At 38.4% G+C, this 16,744-nt stretch overlaps 1 protein-coding gene across 4 annotated transcripts; it reads left to right on the top strand.

Moving 5' to 3' along the window:
• Positions 1–1,335: 1,335 nt before the first annotated feature.
• LOC108172875 (ubiquitin C-terminal hydrolase 12-like) lies at positions 1,336–16,077 on the top strand. Of its 4 annotated transcripts, XM_070815843.1 has the most exons (5): positions 9,722–9,881; positions 9,956–10,085; positions 10,216–10,385; positions 10,491–10,568; positions 15,765–15,967. In XM_070815843.1, the coding sequence occupies exons 1-4, from the start codon at positions 9,851–9,853 to the stop codon at positions 10,541–10,543; spliced, it is 384 nt and encodes a 127-aa protein (XP_070671944.1). In that variant the 5' UTR covers positions 9,722–9,850; the 3' UTR covers positions 10,544–10,568; positions 15,765–15,967. The 4 variants fall into 4 exon arrangements, 3 of the variants coding, with proteins under 3 accessions (XP_028952359.1, XP_070671944.1, XP_070671943.1); XM_029096526.2 differs by lacking the exons at positions 9,722–9,881; positions 10,491–10,568 and adding an exon at positions 1,338–1,541 and having other exon boundaries at positions 15,765–16,077; XM_070815842.1 differs by lacking the exon at positions 10,491–10,568 and having other exon boundaries at positions 15,765–16,077.
• Positions 16,078–16,744: the final 667 nt, after the last annotated feature.

The following is a 16,744-nucleotide window of genomic DNA, read 5'->3' as shown; positions in this document are numbered from 1 at the left end:
ATGAAAACACCAAAATACCCTCCGAAGAAAAAGAAAGGAAGAAGAAGATGCCGCCGATTTTTACATACAACGAGCGAACGATGGAGAGAAAGAGAGAGAGTGACGATGGAGAAAAGAGAGGGAGAGGCAGAACCAGAACAGAAGGAAGAGGAGGAGCAGGTAATGAATCCATGGATGGTGTCGGCCAAAGGTGGCGGGAAAATCGACTACGACAAGCTCATCGACCAGTTTGGCTGCTAGAGAATCGACCAGTTGCTTTGCCCACAGGTCCCCCCTCTCTCTCTCTTTTAAGTTTTCTTCTTCTTTTTTTTTGGAAAAATTGCAAAAATTGAATTGGGGGTCGAATTTCGAATTTCTTAGATTGAATTGTCGAGGAAAGGCTCTATTTTGGGCGGCCAGGGTTTGGAATCAGAGGCAAAGCATGGGGATTTAAAGGGGGTGTTAAGCCAGGTGTCGAGGATCTCGATGACAGAGTCGGGTGACGTGGACATGCTTGGGACGGCAAGGACGTTGGAGTTGTTGATGGATCAGGCGTTCTGGGCGTCAAAGGGAGTGAGGCACATGGTAGCAAATACGCCGGGAAACTTGGTGGCGAAGATTGAGACTCCGACGCCGTAAAAGCACATTAACGTAAAAGCACAACATGACATAGACACTGCAACGAAGTGTCTGAATTCACATAACAAGAAACAAACACTGCGTTGCAATATCTAAATCCACAAACCTATTTGAAATCACATAACAGGAAACAGACACTGCAACGAAGTGTCTGAATCCATAGAACCAGAAACAGACACTGCGTTGCAATGTCTGAATCCACAAACCTATTTGAATCTGAATGCACAATCACAGAATAGGAAACAGACACTGCAACGAAGTGTCTGAATCCATAAACCTATTTGAATCCGAATGCACAATCACAGAATAGGAATCTGAATCCACAAACCTATTTGAATCCGAATGCACAATCACAGAATAGGAAACAGACACTGCGTTGCAGTGTTTGAAAAATGAAGGTTGAAGGTGGTGGGACGCGCGATTTACAATGAAGGAGATGGAAACGTTTAGTGTTTTAAATGGTAATGACATCATTTGTAATTTTAATTTAATTGAGGTGTTTTAATATATCTTAAAATCATTGACTTATTTATAATTCTAATAAATTTGATTGACCTATTGTTAATATCATAACTTTTAATTGATTTTATACAAAATCACCCTATATATAAAATATGATGATGACACACTTTTACCCTTAAATGTAAAAAGCGAAAAACCCACTTTGCCCGTCTATAACCGCCTTGTGACTTTCTCAGTCTCACTCTGCTCGTTTCCGTGAGCAATGGCGCGTAGTGGTTTTAGACCTCGGCGCTCCCAACGGTGCGTTTAGCTCCGCTCAAATTTCAGAACACAAAGAATCGACTGGTCCGAGCTACATCAACGACGACGACGGCGATGCCGGTGGCGTGCAAGTCACGTGCTTCAGTGGGGTCGTCAACGAAACCACCTTCCACCTCCAAATCATCCGCCTTCTCAAGCAGGTTCGTCTTCCATCCTCATCTCTCCCCTTTTTTGTTCAATTTCCTCCAGAATTTTTTTGTTCAATTTAATGCTGAATTGAACTGCCCAAGTCAAAATTCGGGCAACAAAATTCGTTCAATTTGTTGGTTAGAAAAATTTCTGCATATGGAGTCTACTACCAAGGAGACCCCTAAATCTCTAGGGTAAGGCTCATTGTAATCATTAGGCTAAGGGTATGTAAATCACATTTCCCTTGATTTAAGGGAGGAGACTGATTGGGGTAATGTCTTAGGTAGGCAACATGCCTTCTTCTTTCTTGTCGGCTGCTTGCTGCAACCATCCTTCCCATCTCTTTTCCCTCTCTCTTCTCATATATACCCAGACTCACTCTTGTACAAACATACATGAAATATACATTGAAACTTTAAACCAGAAAATCTACAAAAAGGGTTAGAAGTCAAGCAACCAAGTACCAACTTGTAATTGAAAATTAATATAAAAAAATGAATTAACCAAACATTCAGAAAGATCCAAATGTTGAAGCCCAAAAACACAAAAAAGACAAAAAATATTGAATTGTATTACAAACCATGGATTAGATAGTGATCCCAAAAACCAAATATAACCAATAAGCACAAGTTCCATCATTAGTAAAAACCGATCAATTCATTGATTTTCATATGAGTGATACAAGTATTTGTATACAAAAGCAAGATGAGGAGATAAGCCTCCAGGACGTGTAGGATTACAATGCAGAGCAACTAAAAGATAAACATTACAATTGAGAGCATTAATATCCTAATATCCAATAAACAGTGGCTTATATTTTTAATTTTTAAAACTACTCAAGTACAGAGCACTCACTGCTCTGGATTCAAAGAGAACCTCACACAATAAAATTGCTTCTCCATAAAACATAAATGATAGCTCTTGGAATTGACTGCAGAGTATAAAGTGGTAGCTTAAACAATTATGTATGGTTCAATTTCAAAGCATTTACGAAGCCTAAAATTACTAAACCTTCCTTTCTTATTAACTTGTATAAGCAACAAGCCAAAAAGATTTTACCTTTAAATAGCAAGAAAAACAGAAGCATCCTAGAAAAATAATTTCATCCTACAAATTCACAGCAAAAAGAAAAATACTGAAAAATAAAAAGCAAATAGAAAACTGATTAAAAAAATCCTCCATATTTAATAATAATCAAGTTAAAGAATCCCTAATCACAGAATAATAAAGCCATGCACAAATACATATAGATTTATCAAAATCAAACCCAAATTGGAGGCTGCGGAGTGCGAATGTGCAGGTGGAGGGGCTACTGGAGAAAAGTACTTGTAAATTCAAAACCAAATTTATATAAAAATAAAATAAAAATTTGAAAAAAAAAAACTTCAACCTTAGAACATTGGGAGAAAAAATGGCGGTCTTGTGTGTTTGAGAGAGGAAGATTTAGTGTCGATTTGAGTTTTGGTGGAATGGATCTCTCGGGTTCTTGAATTTTCGGTGGTGGACAACAAGCGACGTGGAGATGAGGCCATGGACCGCGACAAAGCGATGGAGAGAGGGGTTAGTTGTTTGGGTAAATAAATCTGGGTATCCTGTTGGGTCACGGTGGTGTGAAAGAAACGAGCAATCTGAAGGGCAAAGAGAAAGAAAGGGGAAGGTGAAGTGGAATGGTCTAGAATTTCACTTGTTTGATATTTCATTCTGGTGCTATAATTTCCCGCGTATTTTTTGTTAGGTGTAGAGTGGGAAAGTTTAGGCGTGAAGCTAGAAACTATTATTTACGACGTACCATTCGTGCCATAAAAAGTAGGGACCCAAATATATAAAAAATTCAGTTTACGACATAACGTAATGCTTTAAAAGAGAAGGAAATTGCGTCGTGTAAATTGTCAAATACGACACACAACGGTTACGCCGTAAATATTTTTATTCGACTTGCACAAAAGTGATGCCGTGAATGCTAGATTATGTGCAAGTATTACGACATGAACTTTATGAATGTCGTGAATAATATCATTTAAGGCATGCTAGTACTGTACGCCATATATTTGAAGTCGTAAAAGACCCAAATTGTTCTAGAGTTTGTTTCAAAAATGATTGAAATGCATTTTTTGTTCAAAAATATGGTTGAGCGCCAAATATATCGAGTCTTGACCAGTAATGTCAAACGACTAACATACCTTGTCTATAGCCGAAACTTTGTTTTGCTTGTGTAATCTTAACTTCCTGGACAATGCTAAACCGTAAACATTGTTCAGTTTAATAAGAAATAAAATTGCAGAATATGTGTTTTGAAGCACCTAAAACCAGGTGATGGATACCTTTTCAATGAAAAAAGGCAACCTTTTGAAGCAAAGCATGACGGTTCTATCCTTTTTTTTTTCTTCACAAACAATAGCGTTGCTAGGTTCAATTGTTAGTGTTCGGGAGGAGGGGATGCGTAGAGATCGAACCCGCACCAAGGTGCATAGGCATGATTGCTTTCCGCCACTGCGGTCAAGTGTCATCTGAAACATTTATATCCTTTAAAGCTTTCTAGTTAGGAATAACACCTATATTTTTCCTTACAAGCAGGTGATGGATACCTTTCAAATGAAACAATGGCAACCCTTTTGAAGCAAAGCATAACATTTCTATAATAGCTGACACTTGTCAAGCTTAGATCTAATGAGTTAGTTAGTATTGTTGTGATAAGAAGTGGTAGTTGAAGGGTATTTTGTAATAGTATAGAAGATGAAAATACTATAGAACCTAAAATGTAGTGCTCCAAGAGGAAGTATATTGTTGATAAAGAAATACAATAAGCCTTTCTCTCTCTCTCTCTCTTTCTTCCTTAATTCGATATCATCTCTCAGTTCCATAGTTCTTCCATTGTTGCTAGTATTCTGTTTCCTCAGAGATTAATATGGTATCATCGCCTGTATTTGGCTTGCTGCTGTAGTCGGTCTTGAAGGTTCTTCCGCTGCAATCATTGAAAGATCTGGGTTATCGTTGCCTCAGAGGGTTTCTCGAAGATTTGTTTTCGATCTGGGTTTTGCGATGCGTTCTTGGTGAATCTGCTATTCTTAGGTGATATCTAATTGGTTCTTGAGATAAAGTTCTGTTGCGATTTCTGTGATTGATCTATGAGTAATTGATTTGTTGAAGAAATATGATGTGTTTGATGATGATTGTATTTGTGGTGAAGTTTGGGATTTTTTCTTCTGATGGATGAGTTCTGTGTTCTAGATTGTAATTGTGTTCAATAATTTTGTTGAATCTTGTGTGTTCCAGAAAGTATCAGTCTTTCTTGGTAGAGTTTGTGTGATTTCAAGAAAGTATCAATCTTTCTTAGGTGTTGGGTTAATTCAAGAAAGTACCAGTCTTTCTTGTTCAAACAGAAAGTATATGTCTTTCTTTCTTGTTGATAAAATTTGAAGAGTGTCAATCTCTTGGTAAACAGAAGAAATCAAAGAGTGTCAATCTCTTGGTGAACGGAAGAAATTGAAGAGTGTCAATCTCTTGGTGAAAGGCAGAATTATTTTGTATGGAAAGCAGTGTGACTTAGTTGTTATGTAGTTAATCATGGCTCCACCAAAAGTGGATAGTCTTCTTGGTATGCTTACCATTAAGTTGAAAGATGACAATTTTGCAAAATGGTCTTTTCAATTAGTGTCACTGCTTAAAGGTTACAAGCTCTTTGGTCATTTTGATGGCACATATGTATGTCCACCTAAATTTGTCATTCATGCAGATTTAGGCATATTAAGGAGATTACACGGGGATTTATAGATTGGGAATCTACAGATATGGCTTTACTTAGTCTTCTTTTGGCTACCTTATCTGATGAAGCCATGTAATATGTTTTTGGTTGTAAGACTGCTGCTGATGCTTGGACCAATCTGGTAGATAGATTTGCTTCGGTGTCTAAGTCAAGGGTGAATCACCTAAAAACTGAGTTGCATACAGTCCAAAAAGGGACAGATACGATTGATAAGTTCCTATTGAGGTTAAAGAATATTAGAGATCAACTTAATGAAGCAGGGGATTTCATTTCAGATAATGATGTTATTATCGCTGGATTAGCTGGTTTACCTAAAGAGTACACTATTATTCGAACAGTCATCTTGGCTATGGAATCTTCCATTACACTAAAAGAATTTTGTGCTCAATTGCTTGGTGCTAAAAAAGAGATTGAAGGGGACACTACTATCTTGTCTCAAAATTTGTCTGCCTTTTATATGAATGGTTCTGGTTCTAGTTCTAATTCTGGGACTTTTGGGTCTACTATATCTGGTTCTACTTCAAATCCTCAGAATCATAGTCATATTCCAGCAACTACAGCAGATGTTATTACTCAAGTTCCATACTTAGCTCCATAGCAACTAGAATATCCTGTCCCACCTCCGTTTTATCCTTTGCCTCAACAACATGTTCCGTTTTATCCACCACAGTTTGGTTATGGTTTTGCTGGTAATATGGGAGGTTTTCCACCTTCTGGATCTAACTCTCAGCAGTCTAACATCAATGGAGGTTAGAATGGTTCTAAAAACTTTCAGGGTTCAAAAGGACAGAACAATTACAGAAATAATGGTGGGTTCAAGGGAAAGAATTTCAGACAGAATGGCAACCCTAGCTGGTCTGGGAACACAGACACAAGAACTAATGTGGTCATTGAATGTCAAATTTGTAATAAAAGAGGGCATACCGCTGCAAATTGCTATCACAGGAATAATAACAATGTTTATGCAACTGGATTTCAAATTGAATGTTAATTTTGTGGTAAAAGGGGTCATTCAGCTCTTGAGTGCTTTCATAGAGGAAACTATTCATTTCAGGGTCATCCTCCACCACCATCTTTCAATGCTATGAATGCACAACAGACAACTCAATACGGACTTGCAGACTCTTGGATTGTTAATTCTGGAGCATCTCATCATATGACAGCAGATATGACTGGATTGTCACAAGTCATGCCATTTGAGGGATTTGAAAAGATTACAATTGGAAATGTTACTGATTTATCAATTCAGAGTGTTGGTCATACTACTATAGAGACTGATAATCGTTCTCTTGTCCTCAAACATGTTTACATGTTCCTCAGATTGCTTGAAGTTTATTATCTGTCAAACAACTATGTGCTGATAATAAATCTTGGTTTATTTGTGATGAAACTAATTTCTTTATGCAGGACAAGCGGACAAAGAAGATACTGTATCAAGGAAAGAGTAGGCCAAGAGAATTGTTCCATATTCCAATTTTTCAAATGAGCAAGGGTTTACAATTTGCAGTTTCATTTCCAGCAGCTTTAGTGGGTTAAGTAGTGAAGTCTCAACTTTGGCACCAGAGGCTAGGTCATCCTGCCAATGACATATTGTTTTCTATGCTGAAACAGTCTCAGGTTCCAGTTAGTATAGACCATAGTCAAAGTATATATGTGTCTTATACTCAAGGAAAGATGTCCAAATTACCATTTCCATCTAGAACTGATAAATGTACCTCACCATTTGAAAAGATACATAGTGACGTATGGGGTTCTTCACCTGTAAAGTCTCTAGATGGTTATAGGCATTATGTACTGTTTGTTGATGAACGTACAAGATATGTTTGGATATTTCCTTTGGTGAATAAGTCAGATGTGTTCTCTATTTTTATCAAATTTTATGCATTTGTACTAAATCAGTTTGGGATCTCTGTTAAATGTTTGCAAACTGATGGAGGAGGAGAATATGTAAGTACACGGTTCAAGAATTTTCTTGCTCAAAAAGGTATAATGCACATGGTGTCTTGTCTTTACACACCTCAGCAAAATGGGATTGCTGAGAGGAAACATAGACATATTGTAGAGACTGGAATTACTTTGCTTACACAAGCTGGATTACCATACGAGTTTTGGTATTTTGCATGTGCTCACTCAATGTTTCTCATAAATTGGATGTCATGCAAGACTTTGAATATGGTATCTCCATTTTACCTATTATACAAGAAACTTCCAGAATTACAGAGTTTAAAAATCTTTGGCAGTGCAGTTTATCCATGGATTAGACCCTATACTGCAAATAAACTTCAACCACGGTCTGTGATGTGTGTTTTCTTGGGATACTCAGGAGGATATAAGGTGTACATTTATTACCTACAAACGCTGGTATACAAACTAGGCTTCAAATTGGAGCAATTTCTAGGAAGAATTATGTTGCATATTATGCTGATTTGCCTGAATTACAGTATCTGAATATTGACAATGATTTCTCTGGAGGTTTTTCATTCCTAGCTAATATAATAGATTTTGAGGAACCTAAAATTTTTAAGCAAGCATCTGCTCATCAACAGTGGAAATTAGCCATGCAAAAGGAGTTCGATGCTTTGACAGCACAAGGCACTTGGAATCTGGTGCCACCACTAAATGACAGAGATGTTATTGGTAGCAAATGGGTGTTCAAGGTTAAGTAGAATCCTGATGGGACTGTTTCAAGATATAAAGCTCGGTTGGTAGCACAAGGCTTTACGGATTACTCAGAGACCTTTAGTCCCGTGGTTCGGCATACAATTGTCAGACTAATTCTAGCTCTAGCTGCTCAATTTGGATGGTCACTAAGACAATTGGATGTTAAAAAAGCTTTTCTACATGGTGATTTGGAAGAAGAGGTCTATATGAAACAACCTCAAGGGTTTGTTGATTCAAAGTATCCAAACTATGTTTGCAAATTAGTCAAGTCTTTATATGGTCTCAAACAAGCTCCAGGAGCTTGGAACTCTAAATTCACAAGTTATTTGCCATCTCTGGGTTTCAAAACCTCTCTCTCCGATACAAGTTTGTTTGTGAGATTTGATAACAAAGATGTGGTTATACTTGTGTTATATGTGGATGATATAATCCTAACTGGTTCAAGTGAGGCACAAATTCAGCAAGTGGTTCAAGATCTTGCAGAGGTATTTGATTTAAAAGATATGGGCAGAATCACTTACTTCTTAGGTTTGCAAATTCAGTATCAGGAAGATGGATCTTTGTTTTTCAAACAGTCTAAGTATGCAAGGGATTTGATGCATAAAGCTGGTATGGAGAATTGCAGACCTAATCCACACCTTCTAAACTACATACACAACTACTTATCACAGAATGAGTGCCAATGACTGATCCTACTCAATACAGAAGCATAGTAAAAGCACTGCAATACTTGACCTTTACTAGACCTGACATAACTCATTCAGTTAATGTGGTGTGCCAATACATGACTAATCCCACTGAGATGCATTTTCATTTAGTTAAACGAATTTTGAGGTATTTACAAGGCACAATTACATGTGGTTTAAGATACACAAAATGCACAGACTTCTCTATAAATGCATACTCGGATTCTGACTGGGCTGCAGACATCAACACAAGGCGGTCTATCACAGGTTATGTTGTTTTCCTAGGAAACAATCCAATATCATGACAATCTAAGAAACAATCAACAGTTTCTCGTAGTTCAACAGAAGCAGAATACAAAACACTAGCTCACTATGTTGCATATGTGTTTTGGATCAGGTCACTTCTCAAAGACATTCATCAGGTGTTATCATTTCCTCCTTGCCTACACTGTGATAACTTGTCTGCATTGGTAATCTATTCAAATGCAGTGTTTCATTCAAAGATAAAACACTTAGACACAGATTACCATTTTGTTTGAGAGAAAGTTCAGAAGAAAGACATTATGGTTCAATATATTCCCACTGAGGATTAGTTTGCTGATGTTCTAACAAAGGGTTTACACAGTCCTATGTTCATCAAACATTGTCACACTCTGGCATTGGGTGCTTCTCGTACTGATGCATCACCTGCAAGTTCTGTTTCAACAGTCTCAACAACAACACTCACGAATCTTGTCCACTTTGTGAACCACGAGAACAATCTCAGCTTACTAGTTCCTCACTGAGTTTGAGGGGGGAGTAATAGCTGACACTTGTCAAGCTTAGAGCTAATGACTTAGTTAGTATAGTTGTGATAAGAAGAGGTAGTTGAAGGGTATTTTTGTAATAGTATAGAAGATGAAAATACTATATAACCTAAAATGTAATGCTCTAAGAGGAAGTATATTGTTGATAAAGAAATACAATAAGCCTTTCTCTCTCTCTTTCATCCTTTCTTCGATATCATCTCTTAGTTCCATAGTTCTTCCATTGTTGCTAGTATTCTGTTTCCTCATAGATTAATATTCTATCCTTAAAAGCTTTCAAGTTAGGAATAATACACCTTTAATTTTTCCTTATAAGCGGAAAAACATATTTGGTTCTAGAACAGAAAACTCGGTTGAATCCTTTGTAACTTGTATTGAATTATCGGAAAATCAAGTTTGTTGATATGATGAGTCTCAACTTCGATGACCAAGATGGTAAGATACTTTATCTGTTTGCTTGAGTGTGTTGAAGTTGGAAATTAGTAGCTAATGTACATGTTTCTTTTCAGGGATACTGAGAACAATTTTGGATGCACCACCAACCCATTACACAGTAAAAGTACAATCGATTTCGTTGCTCACCAAACATAACATGGAGAAATATGAATCTGGGGACTTTGAAGCCAGAGGATACAAATGGTACAATCCTTTCTCACTATTTCTGAGAACAAGTTTTTACTGTTCTTTTTTCATAAGCTTTGCGTTAATTGCTAGTGTTTTTTTTTTTTGGAGTTGCGTTAGAGTACTATAAATTGTTGTTTTGTTGCAGGAAACTGGTTTTCTTTCCGAATGGAAACAAGAATAGGAATGTGAAAGAGCACATCTCTCTCTACTTGGTAATGTCTGGAGCAATTGCTCCCCAGATTTCTTCGGAAGTGTCCGCTGTTGTCAGGTTGTTTATACTCAATCAGAACAACGGCAATTACTTCGTTCTTCAAGGTACCATTTCTTTCTTTTAACTCAACGAATAAAAAGGGCTTATAGTTCTCATATTTGTGAAGCGTCGTCTCATTTTCCAATCTTTTTAAAATATGCATTGCTCAGAACCAAAGGAAAGGCGGTTTCTGTTGAGGAAAAATTGGAGGACACAACTCTAGCACAAGTGTTGGAGAGACAAAACAAGTAAACAAATTGCTTGTATTACACTTACAAAATATTACAACACTCAAAACTCTCAAAGACACTTTAGAAGCAATGACACTCACTCACTTTCTAGAGACAAACTCTAGACCACTCACCCTCCTCACAAGACTACTCTTACTTCTCACTCTTACTTGGTTGCTTGATCACTTCTTCGTTACAAGCTTACTTACACCATTACATATTTATAGGCTTGCTAAACCGACTTACTAAGTCGGTGGAATGGACTCATTTCATCCTAGCATTGTTCTAGGCTTTTCTACAAACAGCCCATCGACATGGGCTTTGCTTATGACCTCACATATGTTACAATAGCTAGACAATTATGGCTTGTTAATATGCATGCATCCCACCGACACACTTATGCTAGAAGGTTCTAGCATGCATATGCTTTTTCCTTTGGTTCTTCATCATAGGCTAGACTTTATTCTTTAGGCTCTTTGGGTTGGTGTTGTACTTCAACACTCCCCCTTAACACTAGCTCATTCTTTCTTCCATGTTGAGTTAATGCCAGAGCTTTTTCTTGCACACCCATTTGCGTGATATGGACATCTCTTCGCTTTGGCACGAGATTCCAAGCTTGATTTAGCTCTTTTGTAATGACCTCTTTTCCCAACTTTGAGCCATTCAGGTTCAACTATTTCTTCCTCTATGGCTACGTTGGCAAATTTAGAATTTGGCTTTGGGATTCTTGTTGACCTCCTTAGTTATGATTGTGGAGTTGATACTTCCACTTCACTAGGTCTTTCTTTTTCTGGTTGTTGATATACGCTAGTTTGCCAAGGGTTTTGAGGTGCTGCTTGCTTAATATCATCACCATTAAGTGAATCCTCAGACTCATATAGTCTCGATTGGATTCAAACAGTTTGTTCCCCCATCTTCTGCTGCAGCTTATCCTCAATGTCTCTCAAATCCGGCAATGCCTCTATTTCTGAAGACCACTAAAAAGATGCTTCATCAAACACCACATCTCGTGATGTGTAACATCTTCCAGTTGTAGGATCACAACATTTCCACCCTTTTCTTTGGCTGTCGTATCCCACAAAAATACATCTGATTGCCTTCTTGTCAAACTTGCTACGTAAATGACTTGGAACAAATACGCAGCACAGACAGCCAAATACTCGAAAGTAACTAATTGTAGATTTCATATCCCATAGTTTCTCAAAGGGTGGGACAAATTTTAACCTTGTTTGAGGAAGCCTGTTGATCACATGAGCTGCAGTTCTCATTGCTTCGGCCCAAAACCTTCCTGGTACGTTCTTGGCATGGAGCATACTTCGACATATCTCTGCAAGATGTCGATTCTTTCTTTCCGCTACACCATTTTGTTGTGGCGTGTTAGCACATGTGAACTGGTGATGTATTCTACATTCTCGTAGATACTGAGAAAACTCATTTGAGGTATATTCTCTTCCATTATCTGTGCGTATGCAACATATCTTCTTTCCCACTTCTCTTTCAACTGTCTCCTTAAACTCTTTAAATTTTGAAAATGTTTCAGATTTTTCTTTCATAAAGAAAATCCATACATACTTGGAGAAGTCATCAATGAACGTCCCCATGTACCGCATCCCACTTATCGATGGTTGCTTGACATGCCTGAACACATCGGAATGAACCAACTCCAACAGTTATTTCGCTTTAAACTTCGACTCTTCGTATGGTAGTTGATGTGCTTTACCATACTGGCATCCTGCACAAACTGTGTATGTTCTCACATTAAGATGAGGTAGCCCCTTAAGCATTGACTTCTTCATCATCACATTTAACTTGTGATAGCTAACTTGACCCAATCTCATGTGCCATAAATCTACTGTCTCATTTTTCCTTGTCTTGTCTACGTATGCAGTTTCTGCTGACATTACATAGACTGACTGCAGTCGCCGTCCCTCCATTGTTGGCGTCCCTAAGATCTTAAGGTGTCGATACACATTCACATCTTGTGGACCAAACAAGACATAATTTCCTAATGACGTTAGTTGCGGCATTGAAAGTAAATTTTTCTTCATACCTGGAACATGGTAGACATCCTGAAGTGGCACATGGTTAGTGTTGTATCGGGGGCTCAATTACTGTCTTACTGATGTGAGCAATCGATAGCCTCAAGTCGTTAGTCGTCACCACTAAGCGGCCTCCTTTGTACTCAGTCAAACTTTGTAATTTTTTCTCATCACCTGTCATATGGTTTGAGCAACCTGAATTCATGATCCAATCATTCTGGTAGTCAATCGACTCCGGACTTGCTGCTGTGAGAGCTAACTCTTGCTTCTCCATAGCAACGGATGCTTCAGTGTCCCATTCTTCCCCCAGGGCTAAAAACGCAACGACGTCCCAATCATCTTCAATTTTCTCCTTTGAGCTGGCAACATTACTCTCTGTGAACTTTTTGAACCAACAATTTTTCACCATGTGACCCTTCTTACCACAGTTGTAACATTTTCCCTCAAACCTTTTATTATTCTGGGATTGACCACGGTTGTCGTGATACTTCAGAGCTTTCCCTGGCCGAGAACTCCCTCCTCCTTGATGACTTTTTTCCTTGTCACCATTTCTTTTCGATCCACCACTAGCACGTTGCTTAAAGCTGCTTTTACTTTTGGTGTAGAGCGCTTCCTTTTCACCTTTTAACGAGACCCCTCCCATTTGCTTGCCAAAGCTTCTTGATTGGTAAGCTAATTCAAACTCAATAAGTGATGGTTGGGTCGGCCATCCTTGTACAGCAGCAACGAAACCTTGATATTTGGGTCTCAACCCATGGATAATTATTCTTTTTTATCTTGGATTCTACAATGGCAGCATTAGGATCTAATTCAGAAATTTTACGGCAAATAGACTTTACCTTGTGGAAATATTCGGCAATCGTCATGTCTCGTTGGGCCACTGATAACAACTCGTTCTTGAGAAGCTGCAGTCTTGTATCGTTCCTCTTTGAAAAGAGTGTGGCGAAGGTGTCCCATGCTTCTTTTGGTGTTTTGGCCTTCCGTATGTGCTCCAACATGTCATCTTCAATTATGGTTTTTAAGGCGAACATTGCCTTACCTGCCTAGATCTTCCATTTCCGCAAAGTGCCGCTGGTGTCTTCTTTCAGCTGTGTAACTTCATTACCGCCGACGATATCCCAAAGATCTTGGCCTTGTAGGTAAGATTCCATACATGTTGCCCATGTGTTGTAATTTTTTGTTGTTCAACTTCTTGATTCCTCCAACAACTTGAAGATCTCCCATTGTGTCGGTAGAAATTCGATAAGCCGAACAAGATTAGTCAACAATCTTGTGAAGCACTAAACTTCTCACGATTCTCGGAAGCTTCCTTAGACACGGTCCCTGATCGTACCGCTCTGATACCAATTGTTAAGGAAAAATTAGAGTACACAACTCTAACACAAGTGTTGGAGAGACAAAACAAGTAAACAAATTACTTGTATTACACTTACAAAATATTACAACACTCAAAACTCTCAAAGACACTTTAGAAGCAATGACACTACTCACTTTCTAGAGACAAACTCTAGACCACTCACCCTCTTCACAAAACTACTCTTACTACTCACATATTTATAGGCTTGCTAAACCGACTTACTAAGTTGGTGGAATGGACTCATTTCATCCTAGCATTGTTCTAGGCTTTTCTACAAACAGCCCACCGACATGGGCTTTGCTTATGACCTCACATATGTTACAATAGCTTGACAGTTCTAGCTTGTTAATATGCATGCATCCCACCGACACACTTATGCTAGAAGGTTCTAGCATGCATATGCTTTTTCCTTTGGTTCTTCATCATGGGCTAGACTTTATTCTTTGGGCTGGTGTTGTACTTCAACAGTTTCATGGGATGAAACTCGATTGGGAATTCGATCAACTTCTCTCCCACAAAGCTTTCACTGAAGCTTCAAATGGATTTCTCATAGATGACACTTATGTGTTGGGAGCAGAGGTCTTTGTTTCTAAAGAGAGAAGCAAAGGCAAAGGAGAGCGTCTATCAATGGTATAGGATCCTGTTATGTACAAGAATACTTGGAGGATTGACAACGTATCAAAGCTAGATGCGGAATCCTACGACTCAAAAACATTCATTGCTGGAGACCAGAAATGGTATATAACACTAGACTTGTTAGACTTCGCTCTTGGTATAAGAAATTTCTCTCGAGGATATCGAAAACTTAAGCGCAGTATATCTGAAAATGTTGTAAATGAGTTGGTGGTTGGTGCAGGAAGATGCAGCTCTATCCCAATGGAAAAGGCAATGGATTTGGAACCCATCTGTCTTTTTTTCTGGCGTTAGCCGAACCGAAATCACTTCCTCCTGGCTGTCAAATATATGCAGAGTTTACCCTACGGATCCTAGACCAGCAGTATGGCTCGTGGTATATCTCTGGTAAAGATAAAGATTTTGCCTAATCCTACTGCTACATAATCATAGGAGCAAACAAGGATTAGAACATCTAACAAACATTCAATTAAGGGTGGTTTTATTGCTGCCGTCATGCTACAATTCCCACCATGAAAGGCAATGAGACTCTAGTTCTTGGAGGTGTTTGAGTCGTGATGGCGTACCATGTTGGTGATACTTACTATTGAACCCGCGTTCAGTGGAAAACCAATATCGAGAATTTCTGATTGCAACCCACTGAAAATGTTCACAATTTTTTGGTTGGTCGTAGCGAAAGATTTTAGGGTTTAATTCGTTTTGTGATTCGGGTAGCCCAATCAGTCGTCCTCACGGTCCATTTTCTGAAAACATTTGAGTGTTTCTTAAAAAATGTGCTGAACTTCAAGACTGTAGTGTTCGGGGCATGCCCATATTTTTTTTTTTTTTTTTTTTTTTTGGTAAATCGGGGCATGCCCATTTGGTGCACTCTTGAAATGTTGAAACTCATGTTGAACTTCTAGTATTTAGCAGAAAGCAACTGAATGTTTTCAGCAACATGACAATAAACCGTATATAGACAACAATTTAATTTGTTTAGTGTCATCCAGTTCTATCTTTTATTAAAAGTTCGTAACCAACTCTATTTGCATGTTTTACCCTTGTGGAAACAGACTCTTCACAACGTAACAGTAAAGCTGTTTACGATAGATGTTGCTTCCCGAAGAGTCTTGTTAGCTTGAAGTCACTATTTTACCCTCTTTTCCAATATACTATTGAACTGAGAATCATTTTTGGTGATTGCAGCAAATCACTGGTTCAGTGCCTCAAACTCGATGAGGGGATGGATGAGATTTACTACTATGGGATCATTCAACCAGGCATACATTGCGTTGAATGATACTTGCATTGCGGAGGCAGATGTCATTGTCCATGGAATTACTGATGCACTGTGGCCAATAGTAAAATAGTACAAAATTCCTGCTGCGTGAAACTTTGGGGGTGTAAAATAGTAAAGATAATCGAATAAGGTGTTAAAAACAAATTCATTTCACTTATGAATACCATTGTATCGTTTGTGACTACATGGTGAATAATACATCATTGTCTGCTCTTCATATACCTTTCTTTGTTTTCGGTTTCATTTTTCCTTCCATGGTGCTTGAGAGCATAGAATACTCCGGACTTTTTAACCGTTGGATTTTGATTTCTTTATTTTTAAACAAAGATTTGAACGGTTAAAGCACCCGGAGTATCCCATACTCTGGGGCACCGTAGAAAATCCTTTTTTTTTTCGTTGAACTTCGATTTGGTAGTTTACGGAGGAAAAGTTTGGAAATATATTGGTACAGGAAGGATAAGGGAGACAATACTGAATTGGTATATGTTGCATTTATTAAAAGTTGCGAACTTTACAGAATTCACAATGAATCAAATATACAAAGAACATGATAATACAGAGTGAAGCGGGCCTCACAGGCCCGTTCTGATAGAGAACAAGTTAACAATCAATACTTAAAAGTCACTGATAAGGACGAGGCGATTAGATAATTAGGGGAGGAGATGGCAAGATTAGCCAAAGGTTTTCTCGCTGCTGTAACACATCCAGGAAACCGTCATCCTCCTTGTAAGTTTCATAGATGGAATCCAAGCTGTTTGTACCATACTTGACCAATCCCGAAACTACCGAGCACCGGCCAACGCTATACTGTCAAGGACCCAGAAGAGTTCCCCTCCGACCAGGAGGCCAATCACTACTCGACACGTGTCAAGATTAGAAGCCAATC

This window comes from Malus domestica, chromosome 16 (assembly GCF_042453785.1).
Source record: "Malus domestica chromosome 16, GDT2T_hap1".
Taxonomy (NCBI): Eukaryota; Viridiplantae; Streptophyta; class Magnoliopsida; order Rosales; family Rosaceae; genus Malus; species Malus domestica.
The sequence above is the reverse complement of the archived record's forward strand: the minus strand, read 5'-3'. Positions and strand labels throughout refer to the sequence as shown.